This window comes from Gavialis gangeticus, unplaced genomic scaffold (assembly GCF_001723915.1).
Source record: "Gavialis gangeticus isolate Ggan-Ray unplaced genomic scaffold, GavGan_comp1, whole genome shotgun sequence".
Lineage (NCBI taxonomy): Eukaryota > Metazoa > Chordata > Crocodylia > Gavialidae > Gavialis > Gavialis gangeticus.
Window position 1 is genome coordinate 31,283,924 of NW_017729030.1, and position 22,544 is coordinate 31,306,467.

At 39.8% G+C, this 22,544-nt stretch overlaps 1 protein-coding gene across 3 annotated transcripts in view; it reads left to right on the forward strand.

The window, feature by feature from the left end:
- Positions 1-21,386, forward strand: part of PLK4 (polo like kinase 4) — a 21,593-nt gene extending 207 nt beyond the window's left edge. Inside the window, exons 1-16 of one of the 3 annotated variants that reach the window (XM_019522079.1) lie at positions 124-202; positions 286-381; positions 1,922-2,017; positions 2,109-2,223; positions 5,726-6,722; positions 8,096-8,196; positions 9,726-10,099; positions 10,989-11,093; positions 11,558-11,660; positions 14,107-14,256; positions 15,241-15,371; positions 16,172-16,263; positions 16,778-16,913; positions 19,345-19,482; positions 20,468-20,574; positions 21,200-21,386. In XM_019522079.1, coding sequence (XP_019377624.1) covers positions 137-202; positions 286-381; positions 1,922-2,017; positions 2,109-2,223; positions 5,726-6,722; positions 8,096-8,196; positions 9,726-10,099; positions 10,989-11,093; positions 11,558-11,660; positions 14,107-14,256; positions 15,241-15,371; positions 16,172-16,263; positions 16,778-16,913; positions 19,345-19,482; positions 20,468-20,574; positions 21,200-21,299 — 2,907 coding nt within the window. In that variant the 5' untranslated portion in view covers positions 124-136 and the 3' untranslated portion in view covers positions 21,300-21,386. Of the gene's footprint in view, positions 1-123; positions 203-285; positions 382-1,921; positions 2,018-2,108; positions 2,224-5,725; positions 6,723-8,095; positions 8,197-9,725; positions 10,100-10,988; positions 11,094-11,557; positions 11,661-14,106; positions 14,257-15,240; positions 15,372-16,171; positions 16,264-16,777; positions 16,914-19,344; positions 19,483-20,467; positions 20,575-21,199 lie in introns of those variants that run through there. The other 2 variants (XM_019522081.1, XM_019522082.1) reach the window with 2 other exon arrangements.
- Positions 21,387-22,544: the final 1,158 nt, after the last annotated feature.

The following is a 22,544-nucleotide window of genomic DNA, read 5'->3' on the forward strand; positions in this document are numbered from 1 at the left end:
CGGGGCGGCCGTTGGCAGCGGCGGGCTGTGGGGCGGGCGCTGCCATGGCAACAGGGGCCGCTGCGTCCCCCCGGGGGGAGGTGCATGCCCTCGGGCCGGGCCGGGCCGATGCCGGCGCCGCTGCGCTCCGTGGAAGATGTCTCGGCGGCGGTGGAATACCCCTGGCAGTGCCCGTGGCCGGGCTGGGGACAGCTCCATCCAGGTAGGGCTAGGCTGAGCTGGTCCTGTCCCGTCTCGTCCCCCAGTCCCCCATCCTTCCCTGACCTGCGTGTTTCTGTGCTCCAGGACTTCCAGGTGGGGAACCTGCTGGGCAAGGGCTCCTTCGCTGGCGTCTACAGGGCCGTGTCCCGCAAAACTGGCCTGGAGGTGGCCATCAAGATGGTAAGTGCTGCTTCTGGTCCAGGGCATCCGAGCCCCTTCCTGCCGCAGCCTGCGCCTCCCAACTAAGCGGGCGGAGCTGCGGCAGGTGAGGGGTTTGGTTTGCGCAGTGTGGGTCCAGTCTTGTGTGGGGTTTTGGTGATGGGTGTATGGGGTAGTTTGGAGAGAAGGATGATCCTGCCTCAGGCAGGGGGTTGGAGTTACGTAATCTCTGGGGGTCCCCTCCAGCCAGGCTTCTCTGTGACTTTAAGCAAGCAGTTCCCAAACCGTGGGTTGTGACCCTAAATGGGGTGACAACATCAGCAGATGGGGCTGGGGGCTGTGAGTTTGGAGTGAGGGGTCATGCTGAGGAAATGGGGCCATGCTGAGGAAAAGTGGGAAGGACAGCTCCAAGCACTGGTGGTGTCTCCCTCCCTCTTCTCCCCAAACCACCCCTTCCTCTGCTTGCCTTGCAGCGGGGTCCACTCATGCCTTCTGTTGGGGTTTAGTTTGAGAGGCAAGGATTGCTTAGGGTGGTATTACTGGACCACCTGGGTAGTTAAAATAGAGTTAGACCAGCTTTTCAGTGCAACGTGTTCTTCAGGTCTGCCCATAAGAAGCCAGGCACCGCCAAGTAAGGGAGAGTTTAGTTGTGAGGTAACACTGAGGGGTTCCAGTCTCCTTGCATTTTCATCCTACTGAGCACGGTGCAAGGGTGCAGAGGAACTGGGCTTGATCTACAGCTGGTGCAAGCTGTCAAGTTTTCATTTAAATCCTCTTGAGCAAAGACAGCGTACATCAGCTGAAGGGCAGACTTTTAATCCTGGCCCCAAAGAGTTCTCGTTTGAAGGACCTGACTCTGGTTTGACACCACAGAGGTCTTGTGCACAGCAGCTTGCATGTCAAGACTTCAGTTCAGGGTGGGCTGAAAAAATTCCATCCACGTGCAGATGATAACCTCCTTGTGATCCAGCTTGCTGATTATTTTTTTTGTCCTTTGTTGACTGGTTTTATTTTATGGGGAAAAATACTTGTTTTTATTTAATAAGCTTTACCTGTTCATATTATTTTTTGGCGTATTGTATGCCAAAGCTTCTAATAGAAAATGTGCAACCTGTCAAGGTTTTTCTGCATAATTTTTTATTTTTTTTCCAAGGATTTTTAGAATTATATAAATATGCAACTGAATGTGCCTAAATATTTACCTGTATTTTCATCTTTTTGTTAGTTCATCCTGATTTGGTTGTATAACTGCTTTTTTAAGTTAGATTATTCCGAAGTGTTTACTAGGAGCAATAGTTTTAAAAGCTTAAATCATAACATTATGCCAAGTCAAAGTAGAATTGTCCTTCACTCTTTTTAGCCTTTTATGAAGGCTAAAAATGTAGGAAAAACTTACAAAAACCTTGTAAAAGTCAGTATGTTGCAATAGATGCGTAGTGTCTAATGGTACCATTCACAATGCTAGTTCAGTTCTAGAATATGATTTTAATTTTACTGGAAACTACATTAATTTGTGTGGAAGCACTAAAGCACTATTATAAAACTTTCTTTCCCTTTTCAGATTGACAAAAAAGCCATGCACAAAGTTGGAATGGTACAGCGAGTTCAAAATGAAGTGAAGATACATTGTCAACTGAAACATCCATCTATACTTGAGGTAAGAAGGGCCTTGAAGAGAAGGGAAGACTGTAGAGTTCTGTATATGTTACAAAATACTTTTACCTTTTTACTCTGCTTTTATATTCTAGCTGTATAATTACTTTGAAGACTGCAACTACGTGTACCTGATACTAGAGATGTGTCACAATGGAGAAATGAGCAGATATCTGAAGAACAGACAGAAACCTTTTGCTGAAGAAGAAAGTGGGTTTGTTTTTATGTAATTGCATTTTGCTTATTGAGTACATATTTAATTTTGGTGCAAGTTTTCTTTGTATTTTTTTGGTTTTTTCCTACTTATTTCCTTTTGGACAGTGTTGTGTAACTATGTCTGCTTTTCTTTTTAAATACTTCACTATACAAGCATATATGGTTGAAATAAAAATTGACATAAGATCTTCAAAGTAGATCTTACAGGTTTTACATTAATTTTTTGTTAAGGTGGAATGTGAATTGGTGACTGTCTGAATTGGAACCATCTCACTCCACAAATGTACTCTCTCTGTGTAGTTGTACTGCTTCATTTCTAGTCTGTCTGGTACAGCCTCAGTTCTAAGGTGGATGTGAAAATAAGGTGGCTGTTTTTGTTATTGAGGCCCATGTTTTAGCTACTGGTAGAAATCCTTGCTACTGGTGTTGAGAGAGAATCCCGCTTGACTCAAATTTCAGGTTTCCAGGGCTGGAAGTTCAAAGCAAGCCATCTCCACTATATTTGTACACACTGTGCACACTGAATTAAAAATCATTGATATGAGTTTTCATGTTGTTATTCCCAGAATTGCTTGTTTGAATAAGTTTACGCCTTGGCAACTACTGTTGTTGGTTTTATTGCATCTGTTTTTAGACACTTCATGTTCTAGTTGTGAGGATTTTTTTAAAGTACTGGAACACTTAAGTCCAGTTTATTGTTCTTGTTAAATCATTGTATCATCCTTACTTAGAAAGAGAGTTATAGGGCTGGCATAGCTCAGGGGTTCACCCAGGTACTTCCCTACACAGGGAAGGAAAGATCCTTATCTAAACTATTCCAGCCAAATTTTGCCTGTCCTTCACTTAAAAATTCAAAGGGTGGAGATTCCACAATACTTGAATAGTACAATCTAAGATCCAGAATTAAATTAAATTACAAAATGCTTTAAAATTGAAAAAAAATTGAGGAACTACTGTCCACAGATATTAAGTAGTTTGTTCCATGTTTTTGTATGATCTTTGTTCTCCACCTCTTCCTAAAATAGGATCAGGAAAAGGAAAACAGAGCATATTTGGGGGATGGGACTGAAATTCAAGGAAGTTGGTCACTGGGCTGCCTTGTGCAGTCCTGAAGGGTGGCAGCTGGCACTGCTTTCCAATCTATTTGTCTTTACTTTCACTGTAAGATGGGATTTAGGAGCACAGAAGAGTACAGTACCATATAAAGATGTTACTAAACATTCTAAACTTTGGAATGGATTGTATTTTATCTTGCAGTCTAGAAATATTGCAAAAACACAAGTCATTCAATCTTTTAAACAGCTATTCTGACAGACAAGCAAATAGACACCATTTTTTCTTAATTGTGTTGGCACTGCAAAGGCAGCTGGAATTAAGGTTGGTCAGGCTTAGTTCAGGGTAGATTTGGTTTAAATCAAATCTATTTAAATCATGATTTAAAGTGCAATTGAAATCACTGATTAGGAAGCCTCGATTTAATTGTTGTTTTCTACAAAAAGTGCATTCTTGTTGTTTGATATCCTCTCTTCACTGAACTTCTTGAAACTTTGCACTTTTAGAGAGAGGTAAGGGCTTGACTTCATGTACATAAACTTGCAGAGAGCCCAGAGGGCTGATCAAGTCTGTTATCTCATCTCCATATACTGCTGTTAACAAGGATGTTATCTGGAGACACAAATCCACAGACTGAGAACTGAAATTAAGCATCACAAAGATGCTTAATGGGATCTTTTATACTGAGCACGGAGTCCCATTGGGTAGAGTAGTTTTCTTTAATCTTTACTAATCTGTAGAGGAGCCTTTGGGAATCCCATAAGATTGGGCCCGTAATATAGTCCCTGGCCTGTTGTAACCTATTTATAAAACTTTTCTGAAAAGGTTACATGAATATGTTGTCTCGAATAGTATGTAATTAGAAGTTATAATCCCTATTCCATGATGATGTCTTTGAGCTTTAACATAGCTTAAATTAAATTAAAACTATCTTTACAGAGGTTTATTTTTTTAAACAAAGCATCTTAACAAAAAAAATGATAAAAAAATGCAAGTTTTTAGTTTTTGGCTTAGTTTTAATGAGACAAAATCATCTTGGACACTAAATAACAAAGGATTAGATTTGGGTAAGATGGTGGTTTTACATAGCCAAATTAACTGTACTTAAGTGGTCTAATGGTAAAGTTGTATTTCACATACTTGGGAATAATCCTGGGTTGCTCCAGATAAGTCTTTCTACAAACCACAGTCTTGCTGTATTCTGAAGTAATTAGAAACACTTTCTTCTGTATGCTTTTCTGGCGCTTTGCCTCACTTGCACACTAAGGAAGTGTCAGTTCTCGTAGCCAAAATATATTATTATGAAATGCTACTTCATTTTGGATGAGGTCTGAACTCTTGTGTATTCCCTGCATTGTGTAATTGCACATGTAATTGTAAAGCAAAGCTGTCTTAACTATGCTAGAATTAGCTGGCAGCAAAAGGGACTTAGAATTGTAGAATCATAGAAGTAGGGTCGGAAGGGACCTTGTAGATCTTCAAGTCCAACCCCCCGCCTGGGCAGGAGAAAAACTGGGCTCAAATGACTCCAGCCAGGTAGGCATCAAGCCTCTTCTTAAAGGCCCCCAGGGTAGGAGCCAGCACCACTTCCCTTGGAAGTTGGTTCCAGATCCTAGCCGCCCTAACTGTCAAGTAGTTCTAACGGATGTCTAATCTAAACCTACTCTCCAACAACTTAGGGCCGTTATTCCTTGTTATGCCAGGGGGCGCTAGGGGAAACAAGGTCTCTCCCAAACCCTTCTGGTCCCTACTAGTGAGTTTATAGATGGTCACCAGGTCCCCCATCAGCCTTCTCTTGTGAAGGCTGAACAGGTTCAGGTCCCGCAGTCTCTCATTGTAGGGTCTGCCCTGTTGTCCCTGGATCATGCGGGTGGCCCTCCTCTGGACTCTCTCAATATTGTCCACATCCCTCCTGAAGTGGGGCGCACAGAAGACTTACTGGAGATAATCACAGTTGTCACATTTCCAGTTTATTAGCGATATGTTACCGTGTGTCCAAATACCTACTGCCCTGCATTTATAAACTGTATGTAACATGCAATAAATACATAAAGACCAGACTTGTGGAAACAATATTACCTTCCTGGTAATATAAGAGGAAAATTTTTAAAGAGTGCTATCCATGTGGGGTTAGGTGAAGATACTTTCAAACTATACTCGTATTCTATCATCACATTTTACTCTCTGTGCATAAATACTAGAAATGAATAAAGATATGAATAAGAGAGCAATTAGGTTTCATAGACTAGTAATTTAGTTGAACAGTACAGTAACAACAAAATCTTCTACCTCATTAGCATATTTCCTTATGGTCAAGTCATTGCAATAAAATTTGTAGTACATAACAGCCTAGGGCAGATACGAGGCTATTTACAGTGTCATTGTTGCCAAACCTGAAGTTAATAGCACTAAATAACCTATTATTTTTCCTGTATTTTAACAGCTCGACATTTCATGCACCAGATTATCACAGGGATGCTATATCTTCATTCTCATGGAATACTACATCGGGACCTCACCCTTTCTAATCTTTTACTCACTAGCAACATGAACATCAAAATAGCTGATTTTGGACTAGCAACACAATTGAAAATGCCACATGAAAAGCATTACACAATGTGTGGAACTCCTAATTACATTTCTCCAGAGATAGCCACAAGAAGCGCGCATGGACTTGAATCTGACGTGTGGTCTTTGGGCTGCATGTTCTATACTCTTCTGATTGGGAAGCCACCTTTTGACACTGACACAGTCAAGAACACACTGAACAAAGTAGTATTAGCAGATTATGAAACGCCAGCCTTTTTGTCAGGAGAAGCTCAAGATCTCATATGCAAGTTACTTCGCAAAAACCCAGCAGATCGTTTAAGTCTTTCATCTGTGCTGGATCATCCTTTTATGTCCAGATGCAACTCAGCACGAAGTAAAGATTCTGGAACTGTAGAAGATTCCATGGACAGTGGCAATGCTACAATCTCTACAGCTTTTACTGGCTCTTCTAGCGTCAGTATAAGTGGTTACATGAAGGAAAAGAAAAGGTTCTTAGTGGGACAGCCACTTCCAAATAAACTTACTTTATTTCCTAAAAATAAGAATTCTAGTGATGCTTCCTCTGATGCTAGTAGCTCTTATAAAATTTGGGGAATTCAGGGAAAAGAAACTGGCGTGACTGGTAGAGGACGAACAATGCAGCTTACTGAAGAAAGGCCACATTCACGTTACCTCAGGAGGGCCCATTCTTCTGATAGGTCTGGCACATCTTCCAGTCAGACTCAAGGAGTACCAAATAGTGTTGAGAGGTGCCATTCCTTGGAGCTGCTTTCAAAACCCAGAGCAGGAATGATGGAACATATAGACAGCTATTCATCTACAAACAGCTACGGTGATATTCCTTCTATATTTAAGGAGAAGACTTCTAGTAATTCTGGCATCCAAACACAGTAAGAATATCTAACTTGAAATTGGTAGTGGTCCTGAGATAAAATTTTCAAGTTAATTGTTAAATGTATAATGTAAAATATGCTGTAGTAGATAAGTGCATCAGCTTGCTAGTGCAAATCCATTTTCTTCTAGCTTCCAAGAGATTCCTCCTGTGTGTTCTGGTGCCAGCAGCATGGTGCCATCATAGTGGGAGGAACAGGTGAGCAGGCCCTGAATGTTAGAAGCTCTGCAAGCAGGGCCTATATACCAGTAAAAGAGAAGTGTGGTCTCTATCTGTGTGGCTTGTTGAGGGGAGCCAGCAGGTAGGGGAGCAAAGCCTTGTCCAAAATCAATTACCATTACACTGGGTAGTGTTCTACTAACTATTTGTCCCTAGTACTCAGCAGATGCATGAGTGCTTTTGTTTCTTCGAAAAGGTCATGCCAGAGAATCTTCACTTCTGGAACTTTGTAGAAGACAGGAATGAGGGAAAACATTCATCCCTAGTTAGCTTACACAATGCTCTGAAAAATGTATGTATAAATACTAAATATTGTCTTATACAAAGGGTGTCAAACTCAAATAAGCCAATGGGCCATAATACCTAAAGCAGCTAGGGCAAGAAGTGAGAAATCTGGCCCAAAGGTTTCTTGTCATCTGAGCAACCCACCTTCTGGATGGCAGTTGTGGGGCTTCTTGCTGCAGCTGCTAGTTCTACTTTGTTGGCACTGCTAGCTCCCAGGGGGTTAATTCTGCTGCTCAGCTCCCCGCACCTCCCTTTCTCATTGCCAACTGCTGGCAATAATATTCTTGTGTGAACATGTCACAAGTCATTTTGATTCAGGCATAGTCCCTCCGTCACTTGAGCCTGACTTGGCCATTTGCCATAAGACTTTGATGGGAACAAGGGCAACAACTGTCCAGAAATATGACCAGTGAGTGGCCTCTCTCATCTATGTGAGAGAGTTTCAGTCTGGATTAGTATGAGTCCTAGCTGGCTTGAATTTTTTTTAAGACTTCAGTATATCAATTAGGTTTATAATTGTACAAGACAGTTTCTTTTTAGATTACATTCTTCAGATAGTGGTTGTCTTTACTAGATTTGCTTAGTGCACCTTGCCATGAAAATAGCCAGAATCTCCCTTGTTGAATTTCCTGAATTCCACGTGATTTCCTTAAACTGTACCAAAATTTATGACCTCTTTAGCAGAAAGAATATGGAGACATGAGCATATACAGTAAACCAGATTATAAATTCTGTGGCCATTCTGTGAAATAAAACCGCATCCTATTTATTAAGTGCCTTCTTGCACACACTTTATTTTAATCTGGGTTTAATGTGTTTATATACATTAGTGCTTCTATAACGGATCAGAATTGTTTGTTTGTTTAGATCAAATTATCTCTGTCCAGTGAAGTCCAGTGTTGGTTTGTTAGAACAGAAGACCCAGACCGAAACAATGCAGCAATGGCTTGGAGGCATGCAAAAAAATGGTATGCACTTGTTGAATGTCTTCTATATGTAATCCACCATGGGCCTTGCCCAAGCCAAAGAAATACTGTTATTAAGACATGTTAACAGCTTGTCTCTACTTTATAAATTAACTTATTTACTCACATGATGAAAAGATATAATTAAGCATGGTTAAATAATCCAGGACAGTGAAATATAATGTTAGTATTAATGAAAGAGATAGGATGTTGTCTAGCAGCTATGTTGCGACCAAAATCTTCTTCCTGGAGGAAAAGTGTAAGAGGAAATTTAAAAATGGATATGTCAAATAATATGGAGGGGTGGGGGGGGCACACAAAGGAATTCTGCTCTGTACAGGTTTACTAATTGCAAATTAACAGTAACATACTGTTTAAGAATAACTACCTACAACAGAGTAACTGGAGTTTTATTGTCAGTTTTTTCAGCTTTCTGAAACGGTCTTTTTTCCTGTCATTCAGGTTCCCAGTTTCTCTTCGGCAAGAATTATTAGTTAAGCTTACAGGAAAAAATACGTTTTGTTTTTTTATTCTTTCCATGTTTAGTGATGTTCAGAAATAGAATAGTTCTGTAGACTTTATAAATGGCTCTGACTGACAAATGAAAGTTACAAACCTTCTAACTGACCTAAGCTCCTAAAAACCTGTTTTCTACTTGAAAGTGGGAGACTTAACTTTTTTTTAAATATTTTCTTTTTACCCTAATGTGACTGTTCTGAGGATTAGTCGAAGAATGCCAGCTCTTATTTCTTAAGAGTCCCATTTATTTATGAGCATATGACATGAGAGAAACAGATGATGACTAGGGCTGCAGAAGGAAGGGTGGAGATAAAAAAACAAAAAAAACAACCAAAAAACCGAGAGAGACAGAAGGGAAGGAGGAGTTCTTTGCCATGCATTGTATTACATCATGTACACAGACTGTACATAATAAAGGTGTAATTTAATCAGGGGGTTTAAATAACATAAAACCCACTCCAATTTTACTTTGTTCTGATAGTGCCAGAGTCCATCCCTTCTAACCCTGGGGAATTCTAACCATATGATGTATGCTTGGAACTGCAGTATTTTTAATGAAAGCCAGCTTCTTTCTGTACTTGTTCTGTTTTCAACCCTGTATTGCTTTTGTATTACAGCAGAAGGGGTGTAGTTAATTGTTCTGACTTGGCTGGGGGGATGAGGTGCTGGATTCAATATCAAAAGTAGAGTAGCAGTTAGGTCAGATGTAAAAACAATCTGTTTTGTCAAGTTAAGGTGGGAAAACAGCATAACTGCAATGCTAAATGTGAATAATTTTACTTGCAACTTGCATCTTACTGCGATATTATGTATTAAAAAGTAGAATATTGTAGACTTTTTAAACCAGAGCTGTAGTCTGTTCAAATACTATATGTTTAACTAGATAAAATTAAATTTCTTCTTAGAAAGAATGCTTTACAGAGGTAGATTATATATAAAGTTTGCTCCATTGTTACTAAGGTGAAACTGACCAGTATTTCATTTAAAAACACTGTATGTTGATTTGTTTTTAGCTCATTTAAGACAGCCTGCAGATTCTGTCAGTCTTGGTATCCAAAACCTCCATTTATGTGACCATCTAGATGTACAACAGGAAATGTCAAGAGACCTGTGGAACAATATAAAAGATAAAAAGAATCCTGATGTCTCCCTTGACAGTGCATGTCCTATAAATCAATTCAGCTCAAAGAAATATGCTTCTGGACTTCCATTTAAGCAGAGCAAAGCTCAACCAGCATCCACATTTGTTCTCCATCCAGCTTCAGAGCAAAAAAATGCCCGGGGCAAAGAGCCATTAGGACATCAGAAGTCTTCACTGCGAAGTATTCTCTCTCCTCTCAGTGCTCACAGATTAAAATCCATCAGACAAAAAACAAAAAATGCAGTGGTATGTGTCACTTATTTCCCTTAATCCTTAAACACTCCTATCTTTAAAATTTAATTACAGTGGAAATGTACGTTTTTTTATTAAGAAAATACCTTAGTAAAACAGGAAAAGATGTACGTGTCCATTGCATATGTCTAGAAATAATGACAATTTCCTTAGAATGGTAAGTCTTAGTCGTAATGCATTGAAATCTCTTACTGGTCATTTTTTTTCCACATGTGGAAAGGATGGGTTTTTTAATTACAATGGTTCTAGTTATCATAGTTTAAGTTGGAAATATGTAACAGATCTATTTTCTCTGTCTTTGAACAAGGACTCCTGAACTTCAATACATCTCCATTTAATATTAATGCACGTCAGGCTTTAATTGTATCCGATTTAAATATATGTAGCTTGTATGTGTTTGCAGTGCATAACAAATATTTTAACTTGAGCTATGTGCAACCGGAAGTTAAGAAAATTATTCTCTTTCCCCTTATGAATGCATCAGTTCTTTCCCCAGTGTTTGGTGGCTTTTTTTTGGTTGGTCTCATATCAAACAGTGCATCTTCGTAGTTTCCAGTTTTTATCTTTCTGGCTTCCAATTCACTTTCTCCTCTTTTTTCCTAGTATCTGAAAATGTGTTAGGGCTGACGTACCTCCTGGATTCTGATTGGTTACTTTGGGAAACCACGTAACTGGGTATAACTCTTTGTTCATGCTGCAGAAGCATTGGAATTGTTAAGCAGCAGCTTAATCTGTCATGCTGTTGTTCATTTTTATAATAGGTTTTTAGTGAACATGAGAGAAGCAAACATTTTTTTGAAGTGTTGTGGAAGTTTGGTGTAGACCTATTCTGTCAAGAAATAATTATTTTTTTCCAATTTTGTGTTTTTTGTTTTTTCCTTAGGTGAGTATTTTAGATACAGGAGAAGTGTGTATGGAGTTTATAAAAGAACACCATTCTCAAGAGTTTGTAAAAGAAGTTCTTAAAATATCTTGTGATGGAAGTGTGGTAAGTAGTAATTTAACTTAAATTGTCATATTTCCTTTTATTACGCCAAGTGAATATTTGTTTGTTCGGTATGTCAAAAGCAAAACAACTATCTTTATTTCTTTAAGCTCATTTTAAAGTGAGTTAAACATCAGTTTGTTCTGAACAATTTATTTTTTATTTAGTGGTTTGTACCAAAAGATGACTGAGAAATCTGCAGAACTTTTTTTCTCTAGCAGTAAAGCCTTGCATCTTGAAGGTAGAAGACCACTTGATTTTAATGAATACGGATCCCTCCTTTTTGTTTTTGTGCTAAAATGGGCTTGGCTTCCAATTGAAACTCACTGAAATAAAATAATTGCATAGACAGCAATATAATAAATGATCTTATGTCTTGGATTATGAAAGAAACATTCGTAGCTTTCAGGTAAGGAATATTTTAGTATATTGCCTAATGATATTAAGTGTTTGGGGTTTTTTGGCAGATTACAGTATATCATCCAAATGAAGGAAGAGGTTTCCTTCTTGATGACAGACCACCTTCTCCTCCTGAAGATGTCTGTATGTACAGTTTTGACAACTTGCCAGGTAATGTGAACCTTCTTTTGCAAGAAATTGGGGAGATAAAAGTAGTTTATAGTAAGCTTTGTGTACAATAAGTGTCAGAATTAATATTGGCTGTATTAGCTAGTCCTACTAGCTGCAACTGAAACTGTGGCTGCATTTAAAGCTTTCTCCTTTGAAACTTAATAGGAATCATAAAAGTGAGATGAGAGACTGATCTTCTCAGTTTAATGATGTCCTTACAAGAAATTACCTATTCTGCTTCTACAATGTTGGAAAAAGGGATACGTGTTTTTGGGGTGGTTTTTTTTTTTTATAATTATTCTTAGTGTCCAGTGTTATGGTTACTTAAACTGGTGTGGCAAGAGTTTTCTTTAAAACTGGCAACTGGGACTTCATGGTAATTCTAATTTTTAAATATAAAACCTTAAATATTTCTTACAGAACTTATTTTTATATACATCTTGCTTGCACACTTTTGTTCACACACACACTAAGTAGTTTGTACAGTTTCCTTAAAGGTGCTTATTAGTACAGCATCCTCTTATTTTAATTGTAGGTCATTGACTGACTTTCTAAATTCAGCTGGAGGAATATTTTATATAAAAGATGTTCAACTTTTTTTAAATTAGGAATCAATACACACAAGTTGAAGCTCAAGATGAACGTGAGCTGGCAGCGTAACGAGGCCATCAGCAAGGCCAGTTGTATCTTGTGTAGTAGCAGATGCATGACCAACAGTTCAAGGGAGGTGATGCTCCCCCTCTATGCAGCATTGGTCAGGCCACAGTTAGAGTACTGTGTCCAGTTTTGGGCACTGCACTTCAAAAGGGACACAGAATCTGGAGAGGGTGCAGAGGAGGTCCACTCGCATGATTCGGGGCCTCCATGCAAGACCCTATGAGGGGAGGTTGAGAGACCTGGATCTCTTCAGCCTTCACAAGAGACGTCTGAGGGGAGACTTTGTAGCCACCTATAACCTTATCAAGGGAGGACAACAGGGAATTGGAGATGCGCTATTTACCAGAGTGCCCCTGGGAGTAACTAGGAATAATGGGTGCAAACTAGTGGAGAGTAGATTTAGGTTAGACATTAGGAAGACATTTTTTTACAGTAAGGGTGGCCGGAATCTGGAATGGGCTTCCAAGAGAGGTAGTACTATCACCTAACTTGGAGGTCTTTAAGAGGAGGCTTGATAATCACGGGGCTGGGATCATATGACCTCAGTCCTCTTTCCTGCCTAGGGCAGGGGGTTGGACACGATGAACCATTGTGGTCCCTTCCAGCTCTACAATCTAAGAAGTTATTAACATATGTGCAGCATTTTCCTGTAATGCATTTCATGTGGGTTGAATTAGTCAATACTGAACTACTGTATTTTTTCGCATATAGCTCGCACACTGATATATCTGCACCAATGTATAACCTGCGGAAAATTGTATTTTTGGAAAATAGTATAGACTGCACCCATGTATTCCCTGCACGTGATAGTGTCGGTGCTGGGGGCGATTTTAAGTCTATTAAGTGTGAGAGGTGCTGGCCCCAGCCACAGGCACTAGCTGCTGGCGTGCAGGGACCGGGCTCTCACTGCCTGCCTGCAGCTGCCTCCTGAGACATGGCTGCAAGTGCGGCCGCCCCATCAGAGCTCAGGGGCCAGGTGGCCCCTGCTGGGCCCCGCTGCGCGGCTATGGAGGAGCACAGTTGGGTGCGGGGCTCCCACATCTGGCAGGAGGGAGGCAGCGCAGGCTCTGCTGGGCATGGCTGCCGGAGCCGGGTAAAAGTGGTGCTAATTGCTGCAGGGGAGGGGAGGGATGGGGAGCTGTGAGGGGGGTGCGGGGAGGGAGGCAGCTCCGCCCACCACCTCCAGGTGCACTCAAGCCAATCTGCCGGGGCTCACCGCTGCTATGACATCAGCTCGCAGCTGGGGATGGGTGGGCACAGCACGGGTGGTGGTGGGGTCAGGGGCCTGCGGGCTGGGTCTGCTCCACGCCTTGACTCCTGTCTCGGGGCTCCCCCCAACAAGTCCTTCGCCCGGGTCCTCCGCTCCCGGCGCACAGTGCCCGCAGCTGCACAGCCCCCGTGCCCGCCTTGGCAAGGCGGGTTTTTCACGCCTAAATCTAATTTTCATTAAAGGCTGTTCTAAAGACTGTATAGCCCACACCCATCTGTCATGTTTGTAAAAACTTATATAGCCCGTGGACTATATGCGAGAAAATACGGTATGTTATAAGATGAGAGAAAATTTCCATTCCTAGGTGTAAATACCTAACGGTTGGAATTAATCTTCAGAAACATTATGGGTAAACACACTTTTTAAGTAACTGTATGAAATAATCATAAAGATTTTTTAAAAAAGTCCTCATCTTATTTTCAGTTAGTGGTAGCCAGGCAAACCTTGCAAACTGTAATGGAGTTAATGATTGTTTGGGTGACTTTCTAATGGATTCACACTAAAAATTCTTTCTCTTAGAAAAATACTGGAAAAAGTACCAGTATGCAGCTAAATTTGTTCATCTGGTGAGATCAAAAACACCTAAAGTTACCTTCTATACAAGATACGCGAAGTGCATGTTGATGGAGAATTTCCCGACTGCAGATGTTGAAGTTTGTTTTTATGATGGTATGTATTCAGTAAGGTGTAGTATCTCTCACGTTCTACCAAAGTTAAGCCTTTTTAACAAGGTTTTGCAGAAATACTGGTGATCAAACATTTTGTGCTTTTTAAAAGAATTTTGCCAAAGAGAAGTGTTTACTATATGTTCTAGCATTTTTGTCCATTAGCCTTTATACTAGTTTGTGCACAAGCTATTTAAATAGGGTCAATAGGTACATTAGCTCTTTGCAAATATTATGAGTGTGTTTAAGTGGATGCTACAAGGCAAAATGCTAACCCCTTTTCTCTCTAAGTTGTGGACCTTCTTTTATGAATGCCTGTGATTCCACACTTTAGGTAGGTGTCTAGTGCCTTTGCTCTTAATTCCACCCTCGTTATCTAAAATGCTAATGTTCTTAGAAGATTCAAGCAAGGGAGTCAAGGGTCTGTCTGGACTGTTGTCATCAGAGTAATCACATCCCACATCCACGATTTGCTCCGTGATTCTACAGCTAGATTGCTTCAGATAACCAACCAGGCTCTGATACCACTATAGTAACACTAGGATTGCTAAGGATTTTGAGCCTCATTCTTTTCCGTCATACATGGGCACAGGGGTCCATTTTTCAAATATTGTGAAACCTGAACTCCTGCCTATGTTTTGAAAGAAGTCTTCCTTTCTTAAAGATGATGTAAGTAGCCAAATAGGTCACTCATCAATCAGGGTTTTTTGGTAATGCTGCTGAGAAGTGCCTGTCCTTTTGGCCATACTTCAAGCAACACCTTTCAAATGACTGCATATGGCAAATAATAAATACATTCCTCAACTGTTTCAGTAATTTGTTTGTAATTAGAGAACATTTGCTAATACCTGACTTCATTATTTAATGTCTTGCCTTGGAAATATGTTAAGATAATAGAATATTTTAAGGAATAACTGAACATAGATGCCATAATATGCTGACTTGGTTATTATGGCTATTGTGACTAGCTTTTTTTTTTTCTTTACAGGGGCAAAAATACATAAGACAGCAGGTATAACTCGAGTGATAGAAAAATCTGGGAAATCTTACACTTTAAAAGAAGAAAATGAAAGTGTTTTGAAGAATGAAATGCAAATATATATGGATCATGCAAATGAGGTAATAATTCTTGTACAAACACTACACACACACATATACAGTGCCCTGCTGAGAACTTGTATACTTTCTCACAAAGATTCTTGGCACTGTATTCTTCTCTTTGCTGCTGCTGGCACTTCCTGGTATAGCCTCCCAGAGCCTGCACCATTCCAAGCTGCCCTGCATCTGCTCTGTACTGCTACTGCTGCCTTGCAGGGCAGCCTAGAAGTGGTGGTGATGCAGGGTAGATGCAGGCTTCAGGGGGCTACATGAGGAAGCACAGGAAGTGGCAAGGGGGAGGGGCTGTTTTAACCCATTTTTTTTTCTGGTTCCAAGATGACAAACCCCCCTTCCCAAAAGGAGTACTTCTGGGGGCAAAGGGAAGGAACGTCCAGTGGCAAAGGTCAGGGGTTAGAGGGTGGAACTTCCAGTCCCAAGATGGCAACCCAGGGGCAGGGCTGTCAAGGGGTGGGGCTACCTTTACAGCCCTCTAACTCACAAAACTCATTAAGCGGCCTTCCACCCGAAATAATTGCCAGCCCCTGGTGTAGCAGATTAATTTCAATACAACCTTGAATCTCTTGGGAGCCAGCTAGTTTTGGTAGTGAAGGTAGTTTCCTTCACTCTTAAAGCTTCTAATAGCAGTCATGCAACTGCTTTTGGGGCTGCTAATACCATGTTAATGACAGCATTGTTTAGTTAATCTGCATGGCTTACCATCTCTTTGGGTAAGAGAAGAGTGGGGCATTTCAAGTAGAGTACTTCGAAGTACTTTTTTTTTCCTGAATATAAACTGAAGCGACCTTCTCTTTTTAAATAAGGGACACCGCATTTGTCTTGCACTAGAAGCTGCTGTTTTGGAAGAAGAGAAAAGGAATGAAAATGTTCCCTTTTTCCCAATAATTGTTGGAAGGTAAAAGTGTTGTTTATAGTAAATTTAAATACCTGAGTCAATATGTTCATTTAAATGTACCGGTACAAAATATTTGGACTGACTTGTTTAGTTAACTTCTTTAGAGTCAAGGTCAAAAGGACAGTCAAAGTGCATAGTTTTTTAACTCAGGTGCTTGGTATGTGTGTGTTTTCAAACACAGTGGGAGCATATACACGTATGCCTTACTGTCCAGTTGCCTATTTTACTGCACATTAAAGTGGCACATAAAAAAACTGTGCTGTTGCACAATGTGTTACCTAAAAAGTGCGCGCTTGCGCTACTGCGCATTATGGCAGCTTAAAGTGCATTTAGTACCCCACATTGGAGGTACCAAATTTAATGCGCATTAGGAAAAGCGCATTAATGCATGTGTAGACATGCCCAGTGGATATCAACTGTGAAGAGAAGTTTAGTACTTCTGGCTCAACCCTCCCTACTTCATATAATTTGGATACACAGATGCTTTTATTCTGACTTCCTAACCTATTTCCAGAAAACCAGGAAACACTGAATCTCCAAAGACCCTGATGCTGCCTTCAGTGGATGCAGATAGCACAGGAAAAGCTACCTCATTGGAAAGAAATAGAGCTGTCAGTTCTCCTAGTCAAGTTCCTACCATCAGTCCTTCTGTAAGTATACACATGTATAAGATTTGGTGATAGCTGCTTAGTAAGAATTAAAATAATACAGATTATATCCAAATAGGTGCTAAGACAAACAGTTATAGATTTACACTCTGTTAGCTAGTTGTCATTCCCAGTTCATTTAGGTTGAAATGTTCTTTGAGACAATTAACAAAAGAATCTTAAATTTTAAACTCTTAATCTTCAACTAATTTAAGAGTCTGAAAAGTGTATATGTCCTGCCATACTGACAGCAGTATTAGCTTAAGACATGGATTCAGAACATGTACTAAGAATTTCCCTTTGTGTTAACTACTTTCAAGCAATTCCACCGGAAGTTGTGCCTGTGGTTTCTGATGTTTGGGGATTATGTAATTTAGCAATTTATTAACTGATATGGTTCTGGAATAATAACATCAGAAGCTTTTCAAAATATACATTTTAGATAAAGTTTTGTTGGATATGTAAATATTATAGAAATCTAACTTGTCGTAAGGCACAATAAATGTTAGTTGCTGTTCTACAGTATAGCCCCTTCAGCTAGACACTCACCAGGAGACTGTGTTCTGGTGTGAGCATTATGCCTGTATCCTCTTAAGTGTTCTTTGACTCATAAAAGCTGTAGTATGGTTATTTGATTTCCCAGGCAGTTTTTGGGCAGAGACACTCTATCTTGTTACCCCTTAAGAGAAATAGGACACCATGGTCCTGCTGCTTAAATCCCTAAGACTACTTACCTCTCTCCAAATTTCCCAATACTTTTAAGGACATCCCAGAGCTCCACCTTGGGATATTTTAGGCTTACAATTTACCTGATATGGGGCATATCACAGTTTAAGCAAAAAGGCAGTATTTGTAAGGATTCCACAACTCTGTCACTTCTGTTTATGGAAAAAAACCACAAAGATTATCTCTGTGCCTTTTCCTCCGTCTGTTTTCTATCTCCTAAGTGAGCATTCTTTAGGCCTATGTTGGCGTTCTATGGAGTTCAGGATCTGCTTCCTCATGCACATAACTTCTTCAGTCATGGAGTACAGCCAGTTTCCTTGGCTCATCTTGCAGTTAATTAAACTGGGCTCCCCTGTTCTTCCCCTCTACTCAAGCTTCTTGAGTCTATCCTGAAACATAGATCCAGTGATAATGGCTATCTTTGTTTTGCTTCTGGGGAAATCTCACTGCTCCAAACCTTTCTACAGGCAAACTTGCTAGACTGGTTGCCTTAGATTTTCTTATGACTGCTTTCTGCTTGAATAGGAGCCATCAAATATGCCTATGTTCCTTGGTCTTGTAAATAGGTGATAGCATTATGCCAGTATACAGGTGACTCTCCATATACGGAGGGATTGTGTCCCTCAGCAATTTTGTAACTTGAGAATTTGTAGCATCTATAGAGACACAACTCTGAAAGTATTACAAGCCAAATCAAACATTTGCGTGCCTTAATTATCTGCTAGCAATTAAAAATAATAAAAATTTTTTTTTTTTGAGGCAAAGAATAAGAGTAGCATACTTGCAAGTAATGTGGTCTGAAGCCTCTTCAAAGATTCTACAATTAAGCTGTGATAGTAGGGCAGGGGTAGCCCATGAGCTGGGTCTGGCCTATGGAATCATTGCATCCCAGTCATTGGTGGTCCAGGGGGCTGCTAGAAGTGTACTGCCCCTTGGCTTTACATTGTAGCATGGCCCTTATGCTGCTGCCTGGCCAGAACTCTGTGCTGCTGCCTGGTGGCCAGCCAGCAGTGCCAGGGGCATGTGGCAAAATGGGTACACAGATGGGCAGTAGCATGGAGCTGCCTTCATGTAGTATGGGGTTGGGGGCATGTCTTTGAGGAGGCAGGAACACGTGGCAGGACAAAGCTAGAACTGAATGCAGTTAAGTGCTGCTGACTGGCCAGAGCTCCTCATCATCATGTGCTCTCTGCTCTGTGCTGCAGAAATACAGCTTTATGCATGCAGCTGCATGTCCCTGGATCTACGCTGCTCCCAGTAGCTCCACACTACTGCCTGAATGTGGCCCCACAGATTTGGCTTGTGGTCTGAATCTAGGGGCCTTAAATTCACCCCTCTGCTGTAGTAGGAGATTCTGGATGAGGGCACATGAATAGAAGTAGGAAGGAAAGTATTTGTGATTTGAGAGACTGCAAATCGCAAACAGAAGCTGAAGAAAATTATCTTGCCAGCTTGTTCTGGTGTGGAAAAAGATGGGGGAAAAGATTTCATGTACAACTTATCTGTTTTTAAACCATGAATCTTGTAGAACAATTAAGTGTCAAATGGTCTCCTATGACTCCAATCTCACTTTAACTAGGAATAAAGGACCACAAACTTCAAGTTGGAATCAACCAAATACTTTTATTGCCAAAGACAGTAAGTAACCACAAACCATCTTATTTCTATTAAGGACAGTAATGTCATGTCCTTGTGTTTCTCTTTCTAGATGGTATCTTATGAAGGCTCTGCATTAACAACTGCTGTTGCTGAAGCTACCTGTTCCTCCAATCAAAAAGAGTGCAATTCAAATTCAGCCCAACTAGTGAAGTCTGTTTTTGTGAAAAATGTTGGTTGGGCTTCTCAGGTGAGTGGTGAATCACTAACCAACTCGATAAATACACATTTTCTTGGATACTTTATTACTGTTCACTTTAAATGGGTAAAATTTAATTTTGGCTTCACTTGCAATCGGGGAATAAAAAGTATATTTTGAAATGACCATTTTAGATGCACATATTTGAAGACCAGTACATTGGAAAGTGCAGTATAGGGCAACAAGTGATGGAGGAAGCCTGATATGAATGAAAACTGGAACTTAGCTCTGACAGAAGATGAAGAGGTGACCTGATTCAAATTTAAAATAAGTAGTTGAACTGAACTTTGTTCTATTGTCACACAGGTAGTACTGACTAGAACATCTAGGGCATAGATGAAAAAAGCCTCTAACAGGGGTGGCAATGTTCACTATAAAGTTGTAAAATTTCAGGTTTAAATGGGTAGTGTTAAACTTAACAGTTTTTCACTTGTAATTACCCAGATGCTATTTTAGAGAAGGACTTAATTTTCTTACCATTTCCTGTACCATCCGGCTATGCATGTCTTCAGATAAGCTAGATACAGTTTACACAGGGTGGTAGTGGCAAAAGCGAAAAACACTGTTTAAGTCTAAAAAATTGCTTTCTACAGTGCAGATATAACAGACTTATTGCATGTTCCTGGTTTTAAACTACTAGGACACTGAGCCAATCAAACAGCTTCTGTTATTTGTGTGCAGCTTCTACTTTAGTTTAGTACTAAAGTGTAGCTAGGAACTGTAGTTTCAGAAGTGACTAAAGGACTAGTTTGTTTTTTGTTTTTAAATATTCATGTGCAACTCCTGTTGAAAAGTATTAAAGAGAAATTGGGACTGTACTACCAACCTATAGATTTCTTGTATCTAGATTAGCACTCCTAATCACTTATGCATTTTTAAAAATTGTAATCCTTAGTACGTTGAAAAGAGAAAATGTAGGTGTGCAGTCCTACCTTCTTGAAAGTCTTTATGCTATGATAAAAATCTTTCTTGTTAGTTGACTAGTGGAGCAGTATGGGTTCAATTCAATGATGGATCCCAGTTGGTAGCACAAGCAGGAGTCTCTTCTATCACTTACACATCTCCAAATGGTCAGACAACTAGGTGAGTGTTACTGCTATGAGTATATGGATTCTATTTTTACTTGAGAAGGCTTCTTACCTTATACTTAGCTTCATAGTTCGTTTCTAATTTTGTCCTTTCAGCTACACAATGATTGGGTTTTTTTGCATTAGTGACTAAAGTTTTGACTTTGTCAACCAGGGATTAATTTTAAAGACGGATACATGATTATTGCAATTAGAAGCTATTCATATGTTTGGGTTTTCTTGCATTATACTGAACTACCTTTAACTAATCAGGCTATTGGTTCTTTGGAAAAACTGACTAAAAGAAGCTTTAATAAAAACTGTCTTTTCAGGAGAAGGTGATCAAAGTTTGGAGAGTAACCTCTCATTTAAATGTTTTTTTGTAACAACTTGCTTATAAAACTCTAATACAGAACAGTTGAAATATCTTTAGTATTTATTTGAAGAACAATGCTCAACTGTAATTTAAGCAGTAACCTGATTTCAGCCTATCTTTAGTACCCAAGTTTGAAAATGCTTTATACTTTGTATTGCCACTATCCCTATAGTGAAATGATAAACTCATTCTAAGCATCTCAGGGCATAGCATTCATGGTTTGTTTGTTTTTTTTTAAACTTATGTAACTTCCTCCTTCCCTCAGGTATGGAGAAAATGAAAAATTACCTGAATACATCAAAGAGAAGCTGCATTGTCTGTCTTCCATTCTTGTGATGTTTACCAATCCAGCTGGCCCCCACTGACTAAAGCAAAGCAGCTCTTTGGGCATAAAGGCTTAATAAATGTTTTGCTAGCATTAAAAGTGACTTAATTACTTCGCTTACCAGAAACTTAACATTCAGAAATTCCATTTAGAATAAGATCTGGTACAAATGGAAGAGGAAAGGGTTGGTGCACCAATCTGATCAACTGCAAAACATTGTAGAAGTATGTAGTACTTCTGGCAGATAAAGATCAGAGATTTGTCCACATAATACCAGATTTACTTGAACACAAAGCCTTGCATATAAGGTGAGCCCCTAATAATTAGATTCTACACACAAAAAGTTTAAAACTTATTATAATTTTCCATGTATGAAATAGGGCTGACAAGCCAGTCACTTGACCAGTCAAATATTGTCCATTGACCCTTACCCCTGCTCTGCACTGGTAGGCTCTGGTCCCTGTTGCAGTGATGCGGAGCCAGCACTGCTGTTCCAGCCCAAGTCCTTAGCTGTAGCAGGGATGGAGACTGCCAGCATGAAGCCAAGTGTGGAGCCAAGCAAGCAGTATTGCAGGGGAGGGGAGAGGGAGAAGCAGGAGGATGGGGACTGGGAGAGGAGTGACAGGGCATGCAGAGGCAGGGGGATGGGGAAAAGCAGGTAGCAACTATAATTCTGACTCCAACCCCAACAGCTGCCTGCCCCCCTACTTCCTTGTGCTCAATTGTAAGATGAGGGGCTTTTTCCACCCATGTTAAATGGGGGGAAAAATCCTTCTAATCGAGTAAATACAGTAAATTCTCTGTATAGACTATCCAACATTTATTGTTCAAGAATCAATTTGAAATGAAATCAACTGTATATAGTTTTTTTTCCCCATTGCTCAGTCAGTATTGACAATCAAAGAAAATGCATTTGTGCTGTTGAACTGTTTCTACTTGTAAATAACTTGTATTTTTATGTTGCTTACCCACAATGTATGTAAAAAAGTGTATATTTGTTTTATATTTGCTTTTTTATGTTTTATTTTTGTAGCAGCAGTTTCTAATTTCCCTGCACAAGCGTTTTATAATAAAAATAAATGCAGTGGTAATTGCCTTCCCTTGATTCTTTTGAAGAAAAGTGTTTTGTAAGGAGTGAAAGTAATGATATATTAAGGCTACTTTTTTGTAGCAGTGTATGGAATAAACTTGGTTGTAATACTCCCGTTTTTAATGATATTTATGAAAAATACTGCCTCAATTTTGAATTAAGCCCCAATGAATTATTGCACTTGCCAAAAAAAAA